This window comes from Pantherophis guttatus, chromosome 3 (assembly GCF_059756535.1).
Source record: "Pantherophis guttatus breed Tessera chromosome 3, ASM5975653v1, whole genome shotgun sequence".
Lineage (NCBI taxonomy): Eukaryota > Metazoa > Chordata > Lepidosauria > Squamata > Colubridae > Pantherophis > Pantherophis guttatus.
Genome location: NC_142065.1, coordinates 73,059,959 through 73,076,746, shown reverse-complemented (window position 1 = coordinate 73,076,746; position 16,788 = coordinate 73,059,959). Strand labels below are relative to the sequence as shown.

General features: G+C 37.3%; 1 protein-coding gene across 6 annotated transcripts in view; it reads left to right on the top strand.

The window, feature by feature from the left end:
* The window catches only part of LRRIQ3 (leucine rich repeats and IQ motif containing 3), a 54,767-nt gene extending 38,776 nt beyond the window's left edge, over positions 1-15,991 (top strand). For all 6 annotated transcript variants that reach the window (XM_034433196.3, XM_034433194.3, XM_087889821.1 and 3 more), the window contains 2 exons: positions 5,834-6,036; positions 15,491-15,991. In XM_034433196.3, the coding sequence (XP_034289087.1) occupies positions 5,834-6,032 (199 nt within the window). In that variant the 3' untranslated portion in view covers positions 6,033-6,036; positions 15,491-15,991. The remainder of the gene's footprint in view (positions 1-5,833; positions 6,037-15,490) is intronic.
* The last annotated feature ends 797 nt before the right edge of the window (positions 15,992-16,788 follow it).

Here is a 16,788-nt window from a genome sequence, read left to right as displayed (position 1 = left end):
TCTACCTGAAACATTCTGCTTCTACAAAGTAATACCTAAGAAGCAATCTTATAGTTCCAAAGAATAAAATAGGATGAAGGAAAGGAAAGGGAAAGGAAAGGAGGAAAGGGAAAAAGGGAAAGGGAATAGAAAAGATTCACAGGCCAGGAACTGAACCAGTTCTGTGAATGCAAAACATTTCCTGTTTCATTGAGCTTTTGGGAAATAATGATAAATAAAATAGATGGAAATAATATATAAGAAATGTTTTTGTAATTCATACTGTTGCTATCAGCTTTATTTGTTTTTTCGTATAGGTGAACAGCTTTCTATTTGAAACCATAAAGAGAAATTAAATGTCCCTACTTTTCACCTAAAAGTGGCCCTGCAGCAAATGTATGTCAAGATGTCACAATAAAAAAAAAAATCTACATTTTTACATATGCATTGGGACATCTCATGCATGTAGCTGAAGGCCAAAGTTTGCATCCCAAAGCATGTTTTGTCAGTCCCACCCACCCCTTTCTTTACTGACATGGACAGCAAAAAACATGACCTGGAAACATTTGTTTTTCTACTACTTCCCACTGATGGTGCCATCATCTTGGTCTTAGCTTATGAGTGAGATGGGCTTAAATTATGAGTAGCTGTACCAGTCTTAAAATAGTGTCTCCCCGTTATTCTGACACTAAAGGTGTCCAAAGGGTGTGAAATCTGCTAGGCTTTTTGATGGAGAAAGGTTAGGCGATTGACAGTGATTGACTACAAAGGCAGGTTGGAGAGGGCTGATAGAAATAGCAAGGACGAGTAATTAGCACTGCAACTTTGGGAAAGGCCCTAAGATATCCATAGAGTTTATACTTAAAATATTTTTTGAGGAATTTTTATCCTCCTAGGCAATATCTTAGGACAGAAGGAGTTACCCTTAGCAACAGTATTTTCATGTATACCACTATTATTGTTTCCTATTCAATTCAATAAACAATCTTTAGTTTTATGTAGGAAAGCAAAGGTAAGGTGTGCAAAGGCCCATCTTTCAACTTAACATACTTTTGGACTTGGAGACTGAGGAAAGTGTTGTTCTGTTTTTAATTGTAATTCCATTTTCCTTTTAAATGCTTATTGTATTATTTTGGTAATACAGGTGACTAATTAAAAATGAAGTAATTATATTAGTTTAGGTTTAGGTTTATTTGATTTGTATACCGCCCTACTCCCGAAGGACTCAGGGCGGTGAACAGCCAACAATAAAATACATAAATACAAAAAATTTAAAAACCAGATAAAATCAAATTAAATCATTTTGGCCCAGACAGATTAAAACACCCCAATAATTTAAAAACAGATTAAAATTTACATATTTAAAAAGGGAAGAAATTAGGCCAAGCCCGCCTGATGGAATAAAAAGGTCTTCACAGCACGGCAGAAGGAGCGCAGATCCGGGATCCTCCGTATCTCCTGGGGGAGCTCATTCCAGATGGTAGGTGCCCCCACAGAGAAGGCTCTCCCCCTAGGGGCCGCCAGTCGACACTGGCTGACGGCACCCGGAGGAGTCCCTCTCTATGAGAGCGTACTGGCCGGTGGGAGGCTATTGGTGGTAGTAGGCGGTCCCGTAAATAACCAGGTCCTAAGCCATGGAGCGCTTTAAAGGTGGTAACCAAAACCTTGGTTACCAAGGTTTTAAACAATAATGCTAAATATAGGAATTAACTATTCACCCAGCATTGTGCCTTATTGGTATATTTCATGGGTTTGATATACTTTCTTATGAAAATAAAGTTATTGATGCAAAATATTGCTTGGTGCTAATTTTATCAGGGAGCTCTAATTATGTTTGCTTCAAAAGCTAGGTAAAACTGGATTATCCTTATAGAATGAAATATTTGTGGAGCACTCCAAACCATTTGTATGTTATTTAAAATGATTTATCTAAAAATTAAAGATCCTTTAAGCATGATTAATAAAAATATTAAAATTTAAGCTGCTATTGGAACCTGTAATTCAGCTGGTTTTTTCGTTGTCTTTGTGTATGTTTGTGGGGGGGGGGGAGAGAGAATGAGTTGTCTTCTTTTTCTGACTGCTGTATTTATTTAAAAAATTGTATAAAAATACATTATTTATGTAGGATAAGACAAGTCCATAGTATAACAGAGTTAGTGCTTGGTAAATCATGTATTTTAGCCAAAAATACCTGTGGCAACACTAAATAAAAAATAAGTAAACAAAAACTAAGTAACCTATAAAACCAAGAAACAAGAATAGAGGGAGCAGTTCATTTTTATGAGTGATATTTCAATTTTTTAAAAATATTTTCTCTTAATTCCTTGTTTATCAAAGGAGGTGTCAAAGGATTCCCCTTACCCAACCACAAACTGAAACTCTGGCCTCAGAATTAGTTAAATTTCAGTTTATAAAAAAAAAAAACCCAACCCAATAACAAACAGATTTTGAATATGAAATTAAGCCCATTTACACCTGAACAATCTGTTTTAAAATGATGACATTAGAGACATGTGAGCAACTCTGTTGTTTTTGAGCAGATTTTCTTCTGCTTGATTAAGTCAGAATAATTTTTTGCTAAAATGTAATACAAACTGTCATTCTTTTTTCTCTCTCTATTATCCTCTGCATTGGCTTATTCGATACAGCAGAAAAAAAATGTATGTTAGTTAAAAGTCTTTATTTGTTAGTTGTGTTTTGTAGGAAATTAATTAAATTAATGTCTATTCTTGCCAACATTTATTGTTGCTTTTACAGAAAGAAGTTAATGAAACACTTGATGCATAAAAATCTAGCAAAGACTCTAAAAGTGAATTTAATTAACTGAAAATTATTATTTTTTACATAGTTAATTACATAGTTTGCTTTTTTCTAAAAAAAGGGAAAGCAATTGGAATGAGAGCAACGAGACATTAATTTTCAATTTTGATTGATATATTTCCTCATTCAGGATATGGGTTGGGTTCAGATTATCATCTCCCTTCTTGATTAGCCTGCAGAAGTCTTTGAAAATGCTTCCTGCTGACCTGCTTGAATGGAGGGGACTGTGGCTCATGTAGAAAGAGGGAATATTATGGAAAAATCAAGTGGAAAAATGGAAGCCAGAACAGCTTCCTTTTGGATGAAATATAATATATCCCACATGTAAAATATTATAACATTATATATCCCCTGATTATTTGTTTATTGTTTCTATTATAGCATTCTGAAGACTTCAAATACAAGTATAAACAATACATAAAATACTACCAAAAATAGCCCAACCATACATTCTAAAATATTAAATATATTTAACACTGCCTAGAGTTATATAAAATAAAGGCAACCTATAAATCTAACGATATTTATTTATTTGCCACATTTTTATAGCCTCCCATCTCAAAACAACTGTGGGTAACATACAACTAATAAAATCATGGAAAAACAGTAGAAAACCAACAGCAATAAAATCTGAAAAACCTGGTGCATAGCCGCACTTCTTTAATGAATCCACATTCTCATCCCATCCTGGCATCACCCTATCCCAATGCCTGGAGAAAGAGTCAGGTTTTAAGTGCTCTCCAAAGGGTAGAGGCTTGTCGTAACTCAAGGAGAGGGTATTTATAGGGAAGTGGCTGTAACAGAAAAGAAATAGTAAACAAATATATAAGTACTTGTTAGCAGAGGCAGAAATGGAGCCTGCAGTACAGGTGCACCCTGGCCATTACTTCAGTGACTGTTTAAAACTATGGCAGTGTTAAACAAAGGGAGCTACAAGCCATGCTCATAACTGTGAATGTTGTAGCATTCACGGTTATGAGATAAAATTTAGGGTGCTTGGCAAGGTTCTATGACAATTCACCACAGCCAACTCAACAGGGCCAACTCGCCACAGCTAATTTGCCATGGCCAACTCATTGTGGGACAACTCGCCACAGCCAACTTGTCATGGGACAACTCGCTGCAGGACAAGAGTTACACTAACACTAAAGAAATGGTAGCATAGAATCATTAAAGAAATGATACAAAAGGACAGGATGAAATGTGAATGACAAGAATTAAAATATTTTTATTTATTTTAAATAATTAAATTGAATTGTTAAATTATCCCACAGACAGTTGTGCCACGGCGAGTTGGCCTCAGCGAGTTGGCCCATTCCTCTTGGCAGTGTGCCCACTCTTAGGTCTGTAGAGGCACTGCAGCTCCTCCTATCTACTCATCTCTCCTCCCACAACTAGGCCACCCTGCACAGCAGCACTCGATCACAGCTCTAGGCTATGGCAGAAGTAGAGACTGGGGCCTTCGGCAGTCTCAGACAACTGCTATGGCCCAGTTGTTTTTGTGCCGCTGCTACCATTGGGGAATGCTGCTTCATGTTCTCCAAGACACACACATTTTGGGTAAGGGCACAATTGTCCCTGTTGCCCAGTGTTCTCAAGATCTGCTGTGCACCACTTACTGTATCATCAGGCATTTTTATTTATTTATTTTTCATATTTGTATACCGCCCTACTCCCGAAGGACTCAGGGCGGTGAACAGCCAAAAATAAAATACAAAGACATACAAAAGTTAAAAACTATTAAAAAACAGATTAAATAATTTAGGCTCAAAGATTAAAACATCCAATTTATCTAAAAGAGATTTAAAACCCAATTTAAAAGCCAATTTAAAAGCCAATTTAAAAGCCAATTTAACAATTTAAAAGGGAGAGTTAGGCCAGACCAGCCTGTTGGAATAAAAACGTTTTTAGGGCGCGGCGGAAGATGCGTAAGTCTTGGATCCTCCGTATCTCCAGGGGGAGCTCGTTCCAGATGGCATTTTTCTCCTGCTGTTGAAAGATCTGTGTACTCTATCCAACCGGACTTGGTCATATCAAACCTTCTTTCCCAAAACCACCTTGGAGCTTGAACTAGCAAGACTTTGGAAGTCTTGGATAGATTGTGTGGGCTTCTCAATAGCAGGAGAAAAATGCCTGAATTCCGCAGATACTCAGGAGTATTGGGTGACAGGGTAATTGTGCCATTGCCCAGGATGCATGCCCTACTCTGCTAAAACGCCTGAGTAAAGAGAGCTATTTTTAACCAATTTATTGCTGTCTCATTTGCTACATGGGATATAATAAATCAAATCACTGCTAACAATAAAGTATCCTAAATTTTAACAATAGCATAAGTAGGAAAACTTGCGTTTCTAAAGCATACTTAGAAAACAGTAGTTAATACTACAGTGTCCATTCATTATACATCTATAATTATATATATTATATAATTTTATTAATATATCAAGATATAGTAGCTATTATTGTTTCTGACTGGGGATATTGAATATCACAATATATTTATTATTTTATTAGTATCCTGATGAATAATCTTTACCTGTTTATAGTTACGTATATTTTAGAACTATTCTATAACGTGCATGGTAATTTATAAAATAAATTTGGGGTCTTGGGACTTTTTTTTTATATCATTAAAACTGTGACATAAAAATAATTGTTTAATTGATTTATCAAAATGGAAAGTAAAAGAAGAACATACCAAGGCCAGGTTTTTTTTTTTTATGAGTTTGTAATCCCTTTTATTGGAGTGGAATCGGAGTGACTGGATCGAGCTGAGTGTTTACTGGCCGGATGCCCTTCCTGACACCTACGCAGAGTTCACAGCAGATATTTATTCTTTGCACACTAATAGAGAAACATCTGTCACTGCCTAGAATTGAACTCTCTCAACCTTCTGAGTGATAGGTGAGCGTCTTCATCTCTAGGCCACCACACCACTCTAAGCCCAGTAGAGAGAACAATAGAAGGGAGAATTTTCAATATCTGAGTTAGAACTGGTGAAAATTATGGATTCTTTTCCATTTCTCTCCCCCAGGCGACAGATGTTACAAAAACAAAATATAGAAGAGAAAATATTTAGGAAATATGTGACGCATGTAATAGCAAAGGAGAGATTTGAACAATCCAAAGCAAAACTTAAAGCCGTGAAGGAACCTCATGAAAAAATATTGTATTCATTACCCGTCATTGGCAGTTCGAACACTGCAGTGCCTATTACAGAGTATGATGGCTAAGAAGGTAAGGAAAAATATGGAAAATGAGCATAAACCTAATTTTGACATGTCGTTTAAATGTTTCAGATTTTAAAAAATGAATCAACTTCTAACTAAACTTGTATATGTTTCTTCTAATGCTGATTTTGACAAAACTCTGAAAAAAGCTGATGATTAAATATAATACATAAATTCAAATATTTCACCATTTCCAAATGAAGAAAACACAGCTGTATACCCGTTGTGCTAATTGTTAGCAAATGTTGACTTTTAAGCAGCAAATATTTCAAGCATACATTACTATTACCTCTGTATTTGGCTTTAAAATTAAATTATTCAATGCCATATAAAAATAATTGAGGAAAAATTCATTGGTTGTTAATGCAGCCAAGTAGCATGAGTGCAATTAAACATGTTAACTATACTTATTGCAGGCAGGACTGCTGGAGCTTTGCCTCAGTGATTCCTTCGTAACTGTATATAGAACAATGCCATAAGCCATTAGCTCTGGATAGAATGTATTTTCAGTTGCTCTCTGGCTATGCCTAATGCAATAATTTGGTCCCAGCTGCTAACTTTCATTAACACGCTGTGTACTTTGATTAGTTTCATTAGCTGCTTTCCTATGTGTAATTAATTATGTTTCTCGTTGATTCTACTTTAATTCTTTGTATATATATTTCTCCATGTGTGTCATAGACAGGAATGGAAAACTCAGGCAATTGCTAGGAGAGATGTGAGGTGTTTCCTTGCTTCTCCTAATTCAGTCATCAACATATTTTTAATTTTGTACAGCCATTTAAAGATCTCCACTTTTTTTTGATTGTGTCATTTTCTGTGCAGTACTCTTTTCACAATTTAGATGTACTGCCATAGGCACAATGAGATCTTCACTTTTAATTATTATTTTGCCTTGTGCATCCATATGGGATGCAGAGAATGGTGTTATAGAGAGCTGGGAACAGGCTACACATTACACCATTCATGCATTAATGATTACTTTTATTAAAAAGAACAAGTAAAAAAAATAAAAGAAGCAGTTTTCTTTATAGTCAGTTGCTCTGTCTTATATCATAAACTATCATATTGTTGTGCAGCTCAATTTGAGGTTGTTGTTTAGGTTTCAGTTTCTAATTATGAATTGACACACACACAGTAGTTGATTACTTGTTACAATATTCTTGTTTTCCAAATTTGTTTCACCAACCAAATTTATGTTAGCCAACCCAAGCATCACTTTTTGAGATTCTCATCTATGCCCAAATTTTTCTGCCAATTTTTCTTATTATGTATTATAATAGTAAGATTGAGAGTATCTTGGCGACGTTTTGACGAGGTCTCACTCATCATCTTCAGGCTTGTGTCTTCGGCTTCGTGCATGTACGAGCAAAGCGTGATCGGAGATGCCGTCTCTCTATAAATACTGGTGGGAGGTGTGGAGTTCTGGCTTTGTTGTTGTAAGCGGGTTGGTTGTGTTGTTACATCTTTTGTAAAACAGCTTGATGTAACAACACAGCCAACCAACCCAGTTACAACAACAAAGCCAGAACTCCACACCTCCCACCAGTATTTATAGAGACGGCAATTCCGATCACGCTTTGCTCGCACATGCACGAAGCTGAAGACACCAGCCTGAAGATGATGAGTGAGACCTCGTCAAAACGTCGCCAAGATACTCTCAATCTTACACGGGAAAAGACCCAAATACACTAAGACTTGCATACCTATACCCGTAAAAATCTACAAAAACATTTGCTTTCTTCTCTTATCGTAGGTTTTTGTATGTATTTTTCTTCAACAGGGTATTTTCCTACGTAAACCTTTCTACGATAAGAGATAAGAGAAGAAAGCAAATACTTAGCCTCTACGGGGAGGGAACATATGGTAAGGGTGTGGCTAACTGATGAGGACCAATCAATCCGAAATAGAACTATATTAGTCTCCCAATAGGCAGCAAAATACATGCTTGCTGTCTGAAGAAGCCTAGGATAATGGATGTGATTTCACTGAGCTATGGCTGCAAGTTGAGAAACTTGGTTTACATAGGAAAATACCCAGTTGAAGAAAAATACATACAAAAACCTACGATAAGAGAAGAGAGCAAATACTTAGCCTCCGCAGGGAGGGAACATATGGTAAGGGTGTGGCTAACTGATGAGGACCAATCAGTCCGAAATAGATCTATATTAGTCTCCCAATAGGCAGCAAAATGCATGCTTGCTGTCTAAAGAAACCTAGGATAGTGGATGTGATTTCACTGAGCTATGGCTGCAAGTTAAGAAACTTGGTTTACGTAGGAAAATACCCGGTTGAAGAAAAATACATATATATGTATGTGTGTATATATATTTATATATATGCATATTCTTTCTAGCCAGGTTTTACCTACGTAAACTAAGTTGTTCTACAGCCCTGGTTCTGTGAAATCTCATTCACAAGTTTCTGGGCCTTTTTTCTGCTGACAAACTGCAACTCTGTTATATATATATATATATATATATATACATAACAGTTATATGTTATATAACATATATATCTGTTATATAACATATATATCTGTTATATATATATATATATATATATATATATATATATATATATATATATATATATAGACACACACACACACACACACACACAGAGAGAGACATATATACAGTTGCAAGAAAAAGTATGTGAACCCCTTGGGATTACGTGGAGTTTTGCATGAATGGGTCATAAAATGTGCTCTGAACTTCATCTATGTCACAACAATAGAAAAACACAGTCTGCTTAAAATAATACTACACAAACATTAGATGTTGCCATGGTTTAATTGATCATAACATGTAAACATTCACAGTGCAGGGAGGAAAAAGTATGTGAGCCCCTAGCCTAATGACTTCTCCAAGAGCTAATTAGAACCAGGAGTAAGCCAACCTTGACTCCAATCAGTGTGATGATATTGGATGTGTTGCTGACAGCTGTCCTGCCCTTTAAAAACACACTCCTGTTTTGGGTTTACTGGTTTCAAGAAGCACTGTCTGATGCGAACCATGCCTCGCAGAAAAGAGCTCTCAGAAGACCTACGATCAAGAATTGTTGACTTGCATGAAGCTGGAAAGGGTTACAAAAGTATCTCCAAAAGCCTTGATGTTCATGTGTCCACGGTAAGACAGACTGTCTACACATGGAGAAAGTTTAGCACTGTTGCTACTCTCCCTAGGCGTGGTCGTCCTGTAAAAATGACTGCAAGAGCACAGCGCAGAATGCTTCATGAGGTAAAGAAGAATCCTAGAGTGTCAGCTAAAGACTACAGAAATCTCTGGCACATGCTAACATTTTTGTTGACAAATCTACAATAAAGAAAACATTAAACAAGAATGGAGTACATGGGAGGACACCATGGAGGAAGCCATTGCTGTCCAAAAAAAATATTGTAGCATGTTTGAAGTTTACAAAGAGCACCTGGATGTTCCACAGCACTACTGGCAAAATATACTGTGTTCACAATTTTGTGAAACCAAAATTGAATTGTTTGGGAAGAACACACAACACTATGTGTGGAGAAAAAAAGGCACAGCACACCAACATCAAAACCTCATCCCCACTGTAAAACATGGCGCAGGGAGCATCATGGTTTGGGGCTGCTTTGCTGCCTCAGGGCCTGGACAGATTGTTGTCATTGATGGGAAAATGAATTCCAGAGTTTATCAAGACATTTTGCAGGAAAACGTACGACCATCTGTCCATCAACTGAAGCTCTGCAGAGGATGGGTGATGCAACAGGACAATGACCCAAAGCATACAAGTAATTCAACAAAAAAATGGCTTCAACAGCACAGAATATGCCTTCTGGAGTGGCCCAGTCAGAGTCCTGACCTCAACCCGATTGAAATGCTGTGGCATGACCTTAAGAGAGCGATTCACACCAGACATCCCAAGAATATTGCTACACTGAAACACTTTTGTGAAGAGAAGTGGTCCAAAATTACTCCAGATCATTGTGCAGGTCTGATCTGCAACTACAGGAAACGTTTGGTTGAGGTTATTGCTGCCAAAGGAGGGTCAACCAGTTGTTATTTTTTTTAAATTTGATTTATATGCCGCCCTTCTCCGGAGACTCAGGGCGGCTTACAATGCGCTAAGCAATAGCCTTCATCCTTTTGTATATTTATACAAAGTCAGCTTATTGCCCCCACAACTGGGTCCTCAATTTACCTACCTTAGAAAGGATGGAAGGCTGAGTCAACCTTGAGCCTGGTGAGATTCGAACCTGCAGTAATTGCAGGCAGCTGGTCTTAATAACAGGGTGCTTTAGACCACTGTACTACCAAGGTTATTAAGTCCAAAGGTTCACATACTTTTTTCTCCCTGCACTGTGAATGTTTACATGTTATGTTCAATTAAACCATGGCAACATCTAATCTTTGTGTAGTATTATTTTACGCAGACTGTGTTTTTCTATTGTTGTGACTTAGATCAAGTTCAGAGCACCTTTTATGACCAATTCATGCAAAACTTCACATAATTCCAAGGGGTTCACATACTTTTTCTTGCAACTGTATATATATATTCAGATACTGCGATGAAGCAATAGTTTGTTCCACAGGGAAAGTAGGATATTATTAATGCTTAGCCTTCTGTATGCTTCATGTATTGAAATGTTGCTCGCATTTTGTTCACAATCTTCTCTCAATGCAAAAGTGAATACAGTTTTTGTAAGTACATTTCTCCTGTGTCATCTGAAAGGCCTGCTAGAGAGGTCACACCAGGAAGTGCAGTTAATATCAACTCTCTAAAAAACTCAACTCCACTTCTCAGGCTTGAGAAATGACTTAAGCTTTTTTTATTGAAGACAAGAAAGAAGACATAGAAAATCTTTTTATTTCCGAATATGGGAATGAAGCCCTAGATACTTGCCAAGGTTTAAATTGTAAACTTTTTCCTACCATCTTTTTGAGACAATGGATTTTTGAAAATTGGAGAATCCATTGCAACTTTACCTTAATAGTTCTGTGTGGTAGAGAATCATTTGTTGCTGTCTTGCCAACACCATTGCTGGGGAAGCTGCAACAAAGAACCAGATCATTATTCCTTGTTGTAGATTTTAGCAAAAATGTCTCTCTGTTGGTGATGGTGAGGATTTAAGGCTAAGAAAGGAGAGTAATATTGAGAAAGGTTAAATTAAAAGGACTATGATGGCGAACTATGGCACACGTGCTAGAGGTAGCACACAGCGCCCTCTATGTGGGCACATGAGCCATCGCCCCAGTTCAGCACCGCACATGCGTGCACGCCTCCTGCAGGCCAGCTGGTCTTCGAGTCTCTGCACATATGCGCGGAGGGCGGGGGGCGTGCGCAGGGGCTGCTTGCTTATGTGCAGGGGAGCATGTGGACGGGGCACCCATGGGGGCCCACGCACACATACGCTGGGGCAGATCATGTGTACATGGGCCCTATGTGTGCATGCACAGGGGCATGTGGGGGGGCATGCACATGTGCAGGGGGCAGGGCACATGCGGGAGCCTGTATACACATGCGCGGGGTGTAGTGCATCCGCAGGGTGGGGGCACATGCATGGGTCCACATTCAGATTGCATTTTTGAGGTTTGGGCGCTCACACACACATTCGCACACACATACTTTGGACACTCGCTCCGGAAAAGGTTAGCCATCACTGGAATAGGACATGTTGAGTCAGGAGAAATAACAGAGGTTATATTCTAACTGGTATTATTTCAGACTCAAAAGACAATTAGCTGCTAGATAAATAATAAAATTGCTTACTATATTACATTATTGCTGGCCATCAGAGAAACCATGTATTTTAACTTTCAACCCCTGCTCATGGTTCTGCTTATCAGTCAATCATATATGTTCCATTTGATAGCTTCAGTTGCTTTTTAAGAGAGGCTTATCTTTATCATGAGAGTCATGCCTTCTCTTTCCTTAAGGCACTTTTGGCACTCAGAATTTTTACATATGTGTTATCTATTGAAATATTTGTATTCAAAATGGGCAGTGATTTGTCCTGTCCTGTCCTGTCCTGTCCTGTCCTGTCCTGTCCTGTCCTGTCCTAGCCTAGCCTAGCCTAGCCTAGCCTAGCCCAGCCTAGCCTAATCCTATCCCTATCCCATCCCTATCCCTATCCCTATCCCTATCCCTATCCCTATCCCTATCCCTATCCCTATCCCTATCCCTATCCCTATCCCTATCCCTATCCCTATCCCTATCCTATCCTATCCTATCCTATCCTATCCTATCCTATCCTGTCCATTATATTTTCTCTAAGGAAACAGAGATCAAATGGTTAACAAACAATTATTTATTGTATGAAATTACTGAACAGTGTACAGCAGGTTTTGTTTCGTCCAGTGTTTAACTACGTGACTAGTTTCTGCTTCCCAGAGATTTCTTAGATACTATTCTTAAGGTGAAAGTAAAAGTTTCTCCTGTCCAGTCATTGTGACTCTAGTGGGTGGCACTCATCTCTGTTTCTTAGCCAAGGGAACCAGCCTTGTCCAAAGACATGTTCTTCATCATGTGGCCAGCATGATTATATGCCAGGGTACATGGAATGTTGTTATCTTCCCTTCTATCAAAGTGATACCTATCTATCTACTCACAGTTGCATGCTTTTGAACAGCTAGGTTTGCAGAAGCAGGAGCTGGGGCAAGTAATGGGAGCTCACCCCATCACATGGCACTCGGGTCTCAAATGTGGGCTGTCAACTTTCCAGGTGACAAGCTCAGCATCTTTAACCACTTAACCATTGCGCCCCTCGCATTCTTAAGGTAAGGGTGGACAATGCATAATTTATGGGCTGTTGCAGCTTGGCCCTCAACCACCTCTGAATCCCCAAGATCATATTTAGACATTTGATGGTTAACTGCTGAACTATTTCCTACTGATTTTCAGCAGGAAGACAAAGCAGTTTAGAAAACCTAAAGAGCAAGTATGATGGAGCAGGCCTACTAGTAGAGCTGATTATGGGTTATTCTTACCATTTGTAGTGGCATGCAAATCAATCAACATTTCTTCTTTTAAATAGATGTTCAACTTTTGAACAGGATGGCTGCTTTGCTGCTTTTACCATTCCTTGTCCATTATTTCTGGTTAATGTATTAATTCTCTAGTAATTTTATTTAAAAGAATGTCCTTTTGAAGTTTTATTTTCCCATAATTTTATATACAGTTGATAGTAATTTTAAAATACAGTGTGGCTTTTTATGTAAGATCATCCATTGCCTTTTGGGGTAAGCAACTTTATGCAAAGGGCAGAAAAGTATGAGTTAGTAAGACAAATATATTAAAACAATAAGAAATATAGATAGAACCATGCAAATATCATCCATGATACTTCTACATTCCTTTCTATCCTTATAAATCATCATTGTATTCACCATGCTCCATAACAGCCTTTTATTTAAACTCCTCCCCTCTTTCTGTTTCCATCCAACCGTAGTTTCTGTAGTCTTCCCTTCCTCTTGACAGCGCATCAGTTTTCATATATTTGTTTGGCAATTTAGTCGTAAGTTATACTCTCACTGTATACTGCATATCAGCCAGTAACAAAAAATCATTGCATATGGAACTAGACCCACTTTTTATATCCCCAGCCATCACATCTATAATAATAAACATATCCCGATATAAACATCCCTTATACATTTATCCATCAATTCGTTAGACACCAAGAGGACATGAAACAGCCTTGTCTTACTCCTTGCTGAAAGTTGACCATTTGCTAAGCATGCTGTTTATTCTCCTGTATACTAACTTTCAGCAGCTACGCCGGAACTACCAGCCTTTCTTTCCGTATTCATGTAAAACATTCCATAATTCAGACCTGTTTACTTTACCGTATGTTTTCTCTAGTTCAGCAAATATGCAGAGAACTTTTTTGTCGCTTTTATAGTTAAATAGTTAACATTATATATTGTAATATATGTAAATTATATCTTGAGCAAGTGTACATTATAGGCTGAGTATATAATGAAGAGTTAGTTATTTCCATGCAAGATAGAAGTAGCTGTGGTGAAATTTATTTTGGTAAAGTGCCACATCTTTGAGATCTCACACATATTTTACATAAAGGTTTACTCTCGCACAGACAATTTTAGCCTTTGGATTCAGTGGTCCACAGAAGCTAACAACAATAGCCATATGTTTGTCTTGGGAATAACTGCCATTTCACTGTAGTATTTTTAAAGGAAAAATTATGAAGGTATTATAATTTAATTATGCATATAGCCAGCTAATGATCCTAATGATACATTTAAGAGGAGGAGAAGGAGGAGATTATATGGCAAACAATGTAAGCCCCATCATGTTTACTTCAGTCAAGCCTGATGGCTACTGTCATGTCTGAAACCCATTGTATTCTTTTTTCCCCCTTCTTCTTTCTTCTCTAAAAAGACACAGGCGATGTGAGAATATCTCCTTTGTGTTATCAGTCCCCCGAGAGATTTCTAAATTATCATGAAAATATGCCGACAGTGGGCATGTTGGCTGATTTGATTCATTCAGAATCAATTCCCGATTGACACAGAAATGTGAGCTTTATTCAGTTAAGCAGCCCAGTTAAAGGAAAAGAAGAAAAACTGATTTTACCTGCTATGTTTACCCTATAAATGTTCTTGATGAGATCAGCAAGGGTATATTATGCAAGCTAAGAATTTCACCATGTGTGTGAAGGACACATACTTTTCACAGATGATGTTTGCATTTATTTCCAATGTAAATGTCACTCCTTGTTCCAGGTAGTGATGTCCTAAATCCCTCAGGGTGTTGTCAGTAGTCATCAAATCTAACCGTGATGGTCGGTGAGCAGTCCTATTGAACTCTGTGGGACTTACTTTAGAGTAGACATACAAGGGATTGAACTATAAACATTTATTGCTACCTTCAGAGTTCAAACAGGCATTTTACTTGAAAAGGAATGTCCAATTTCACCTCAAAGCACCAAAGTCTTTAGTCTCTTTTTGACATTCCTCCGATATTTCATCTGAAAACAAATCTTTTCACTTTGCTTTGAACATCACTTTCAATGAGATTTTAGGACCAATCCTATTTTTTTTTTGAGATTCAGTATTATATATTATGTTCTTATTTAAATAAATAGGTAATATGGTATAAAAGAAGGCACGCATGTATTTTTAATATTTGAATAATAAATTTACAGTAGAACTTTCCAGTAGATGGCAGCATCATTCAGTCTTTTTAAAAGGTTGTACTGAATAAAGGGCAACAAAATTCTCATTTAATTGTGAAGGAAATGTTAATAGCTGTCCAGAAACATAGTCATTAAAATGCTGTTATAAAGGTATCCATGTTTGATGAAGCCACCAAATATTTGATTATTATTTGATTTTCCTATTAATAAACACTTGGATAAATTGCAGGAGATTTTTACTTGATCCTGCTTGAAAAAATGAATCTTTGTTTGCCTGACCAGACCTATTCTTTTCTTTTTCTTTTCTTTTTTTTTAAAACAGATGCAATATAACAAGGATGAACACAAAGGGAGTAAAAATGTAGCTGATTTTTATAGATCAGATTTGCTTTAAAGATCGACCAGCAAGCTATGATGAATTGTTGCAGTTACCTACGGGAAGTATTTAATTCAGAGTCCATCTGAAGAATGGAATTGGAAAGATCCCTTTGCTTATAGGGAGAGTATTTAAATAACTGAAATATACCATTTTTTTTAATCTTTTCCCAGACTGCAACGTTTTGCGAATTTATGCTACTTCAACTGTGTGTTTCTTGCATGCAATGATAGCTTCCATGCAATGAATTGTGGACGTGAAAAGGAACTGATCACAAATTAGAGCTTTCTACTACAATCTGAGGCAAAATAGGCATGTGTGCATAACACATAACAATGTACACCTATTCCTTGCACAAAAGCAATACAAACTCTAGAATATATGCCCTGTTTTGAAATTGAAGGCAATACTCTGGCTGCCAGAAAGTCAATAAATGCTTAAATGCTATTTGTCATCTACAAATATTGTGTAACAAACAGATTTATACTTCTTAGGTCATAATCACCTCAGAATCAAATCTATGGCTAATAAACATATTCACACAACAAAAATCCATAGGTCTACCTCATAAGATTGGCTTCCCTGCAGTAAAAACACAATTATTAATAGCGCTATATTGCTGAGACTGGTTTTACTTTTGCTCATAGTAGTCTTTCAGTCCAACTCACACTTTTGTTTTTCATGAAAAGAGCCAGTAAATGCTATGTAGTTTATGGTAGATAAACCAGGATTTCACGTTTGTACTCTGGGATATATTAGAAATGAATTGACTTTTTTTTTTCATTGCTGGATCTGGATATTTTATCCACCCTTTTCTCCTCCTAAATCTAATTTTGGCTTTTGTTGAAACAGTCGAACCAACAAAAAAGCAATCCCTGTATTATCCTTCGGGTAGAAAATCAGCCAAATTGTTTTCAACCATAAATGTTCTGGTGCATTTTGGGAAGGAGGTAGGACTGTTTACCATGCACCTGTTCTTAGAAACATTGCTCAGAATCTATTGCTAGCATGAGTGCATGACATCCAGCAGGGTTGTCATTTGGTCAGGGAAATTCCATACGTAATTACACAGCAAAGGTGTGACTTGGAGACTTGCTTTGTGCTTTACAAAGCATATTCTTTAAAAAAATGGCCTGGATTAGTCTTGCTTTCAGACCAACAGAAAGTTGGCTTGCATTCCCAACTTTTCAGTCTTTGTTTCTTCAGGACTTACACACCAAGAACATTCTTTAACCCAGGGGCGT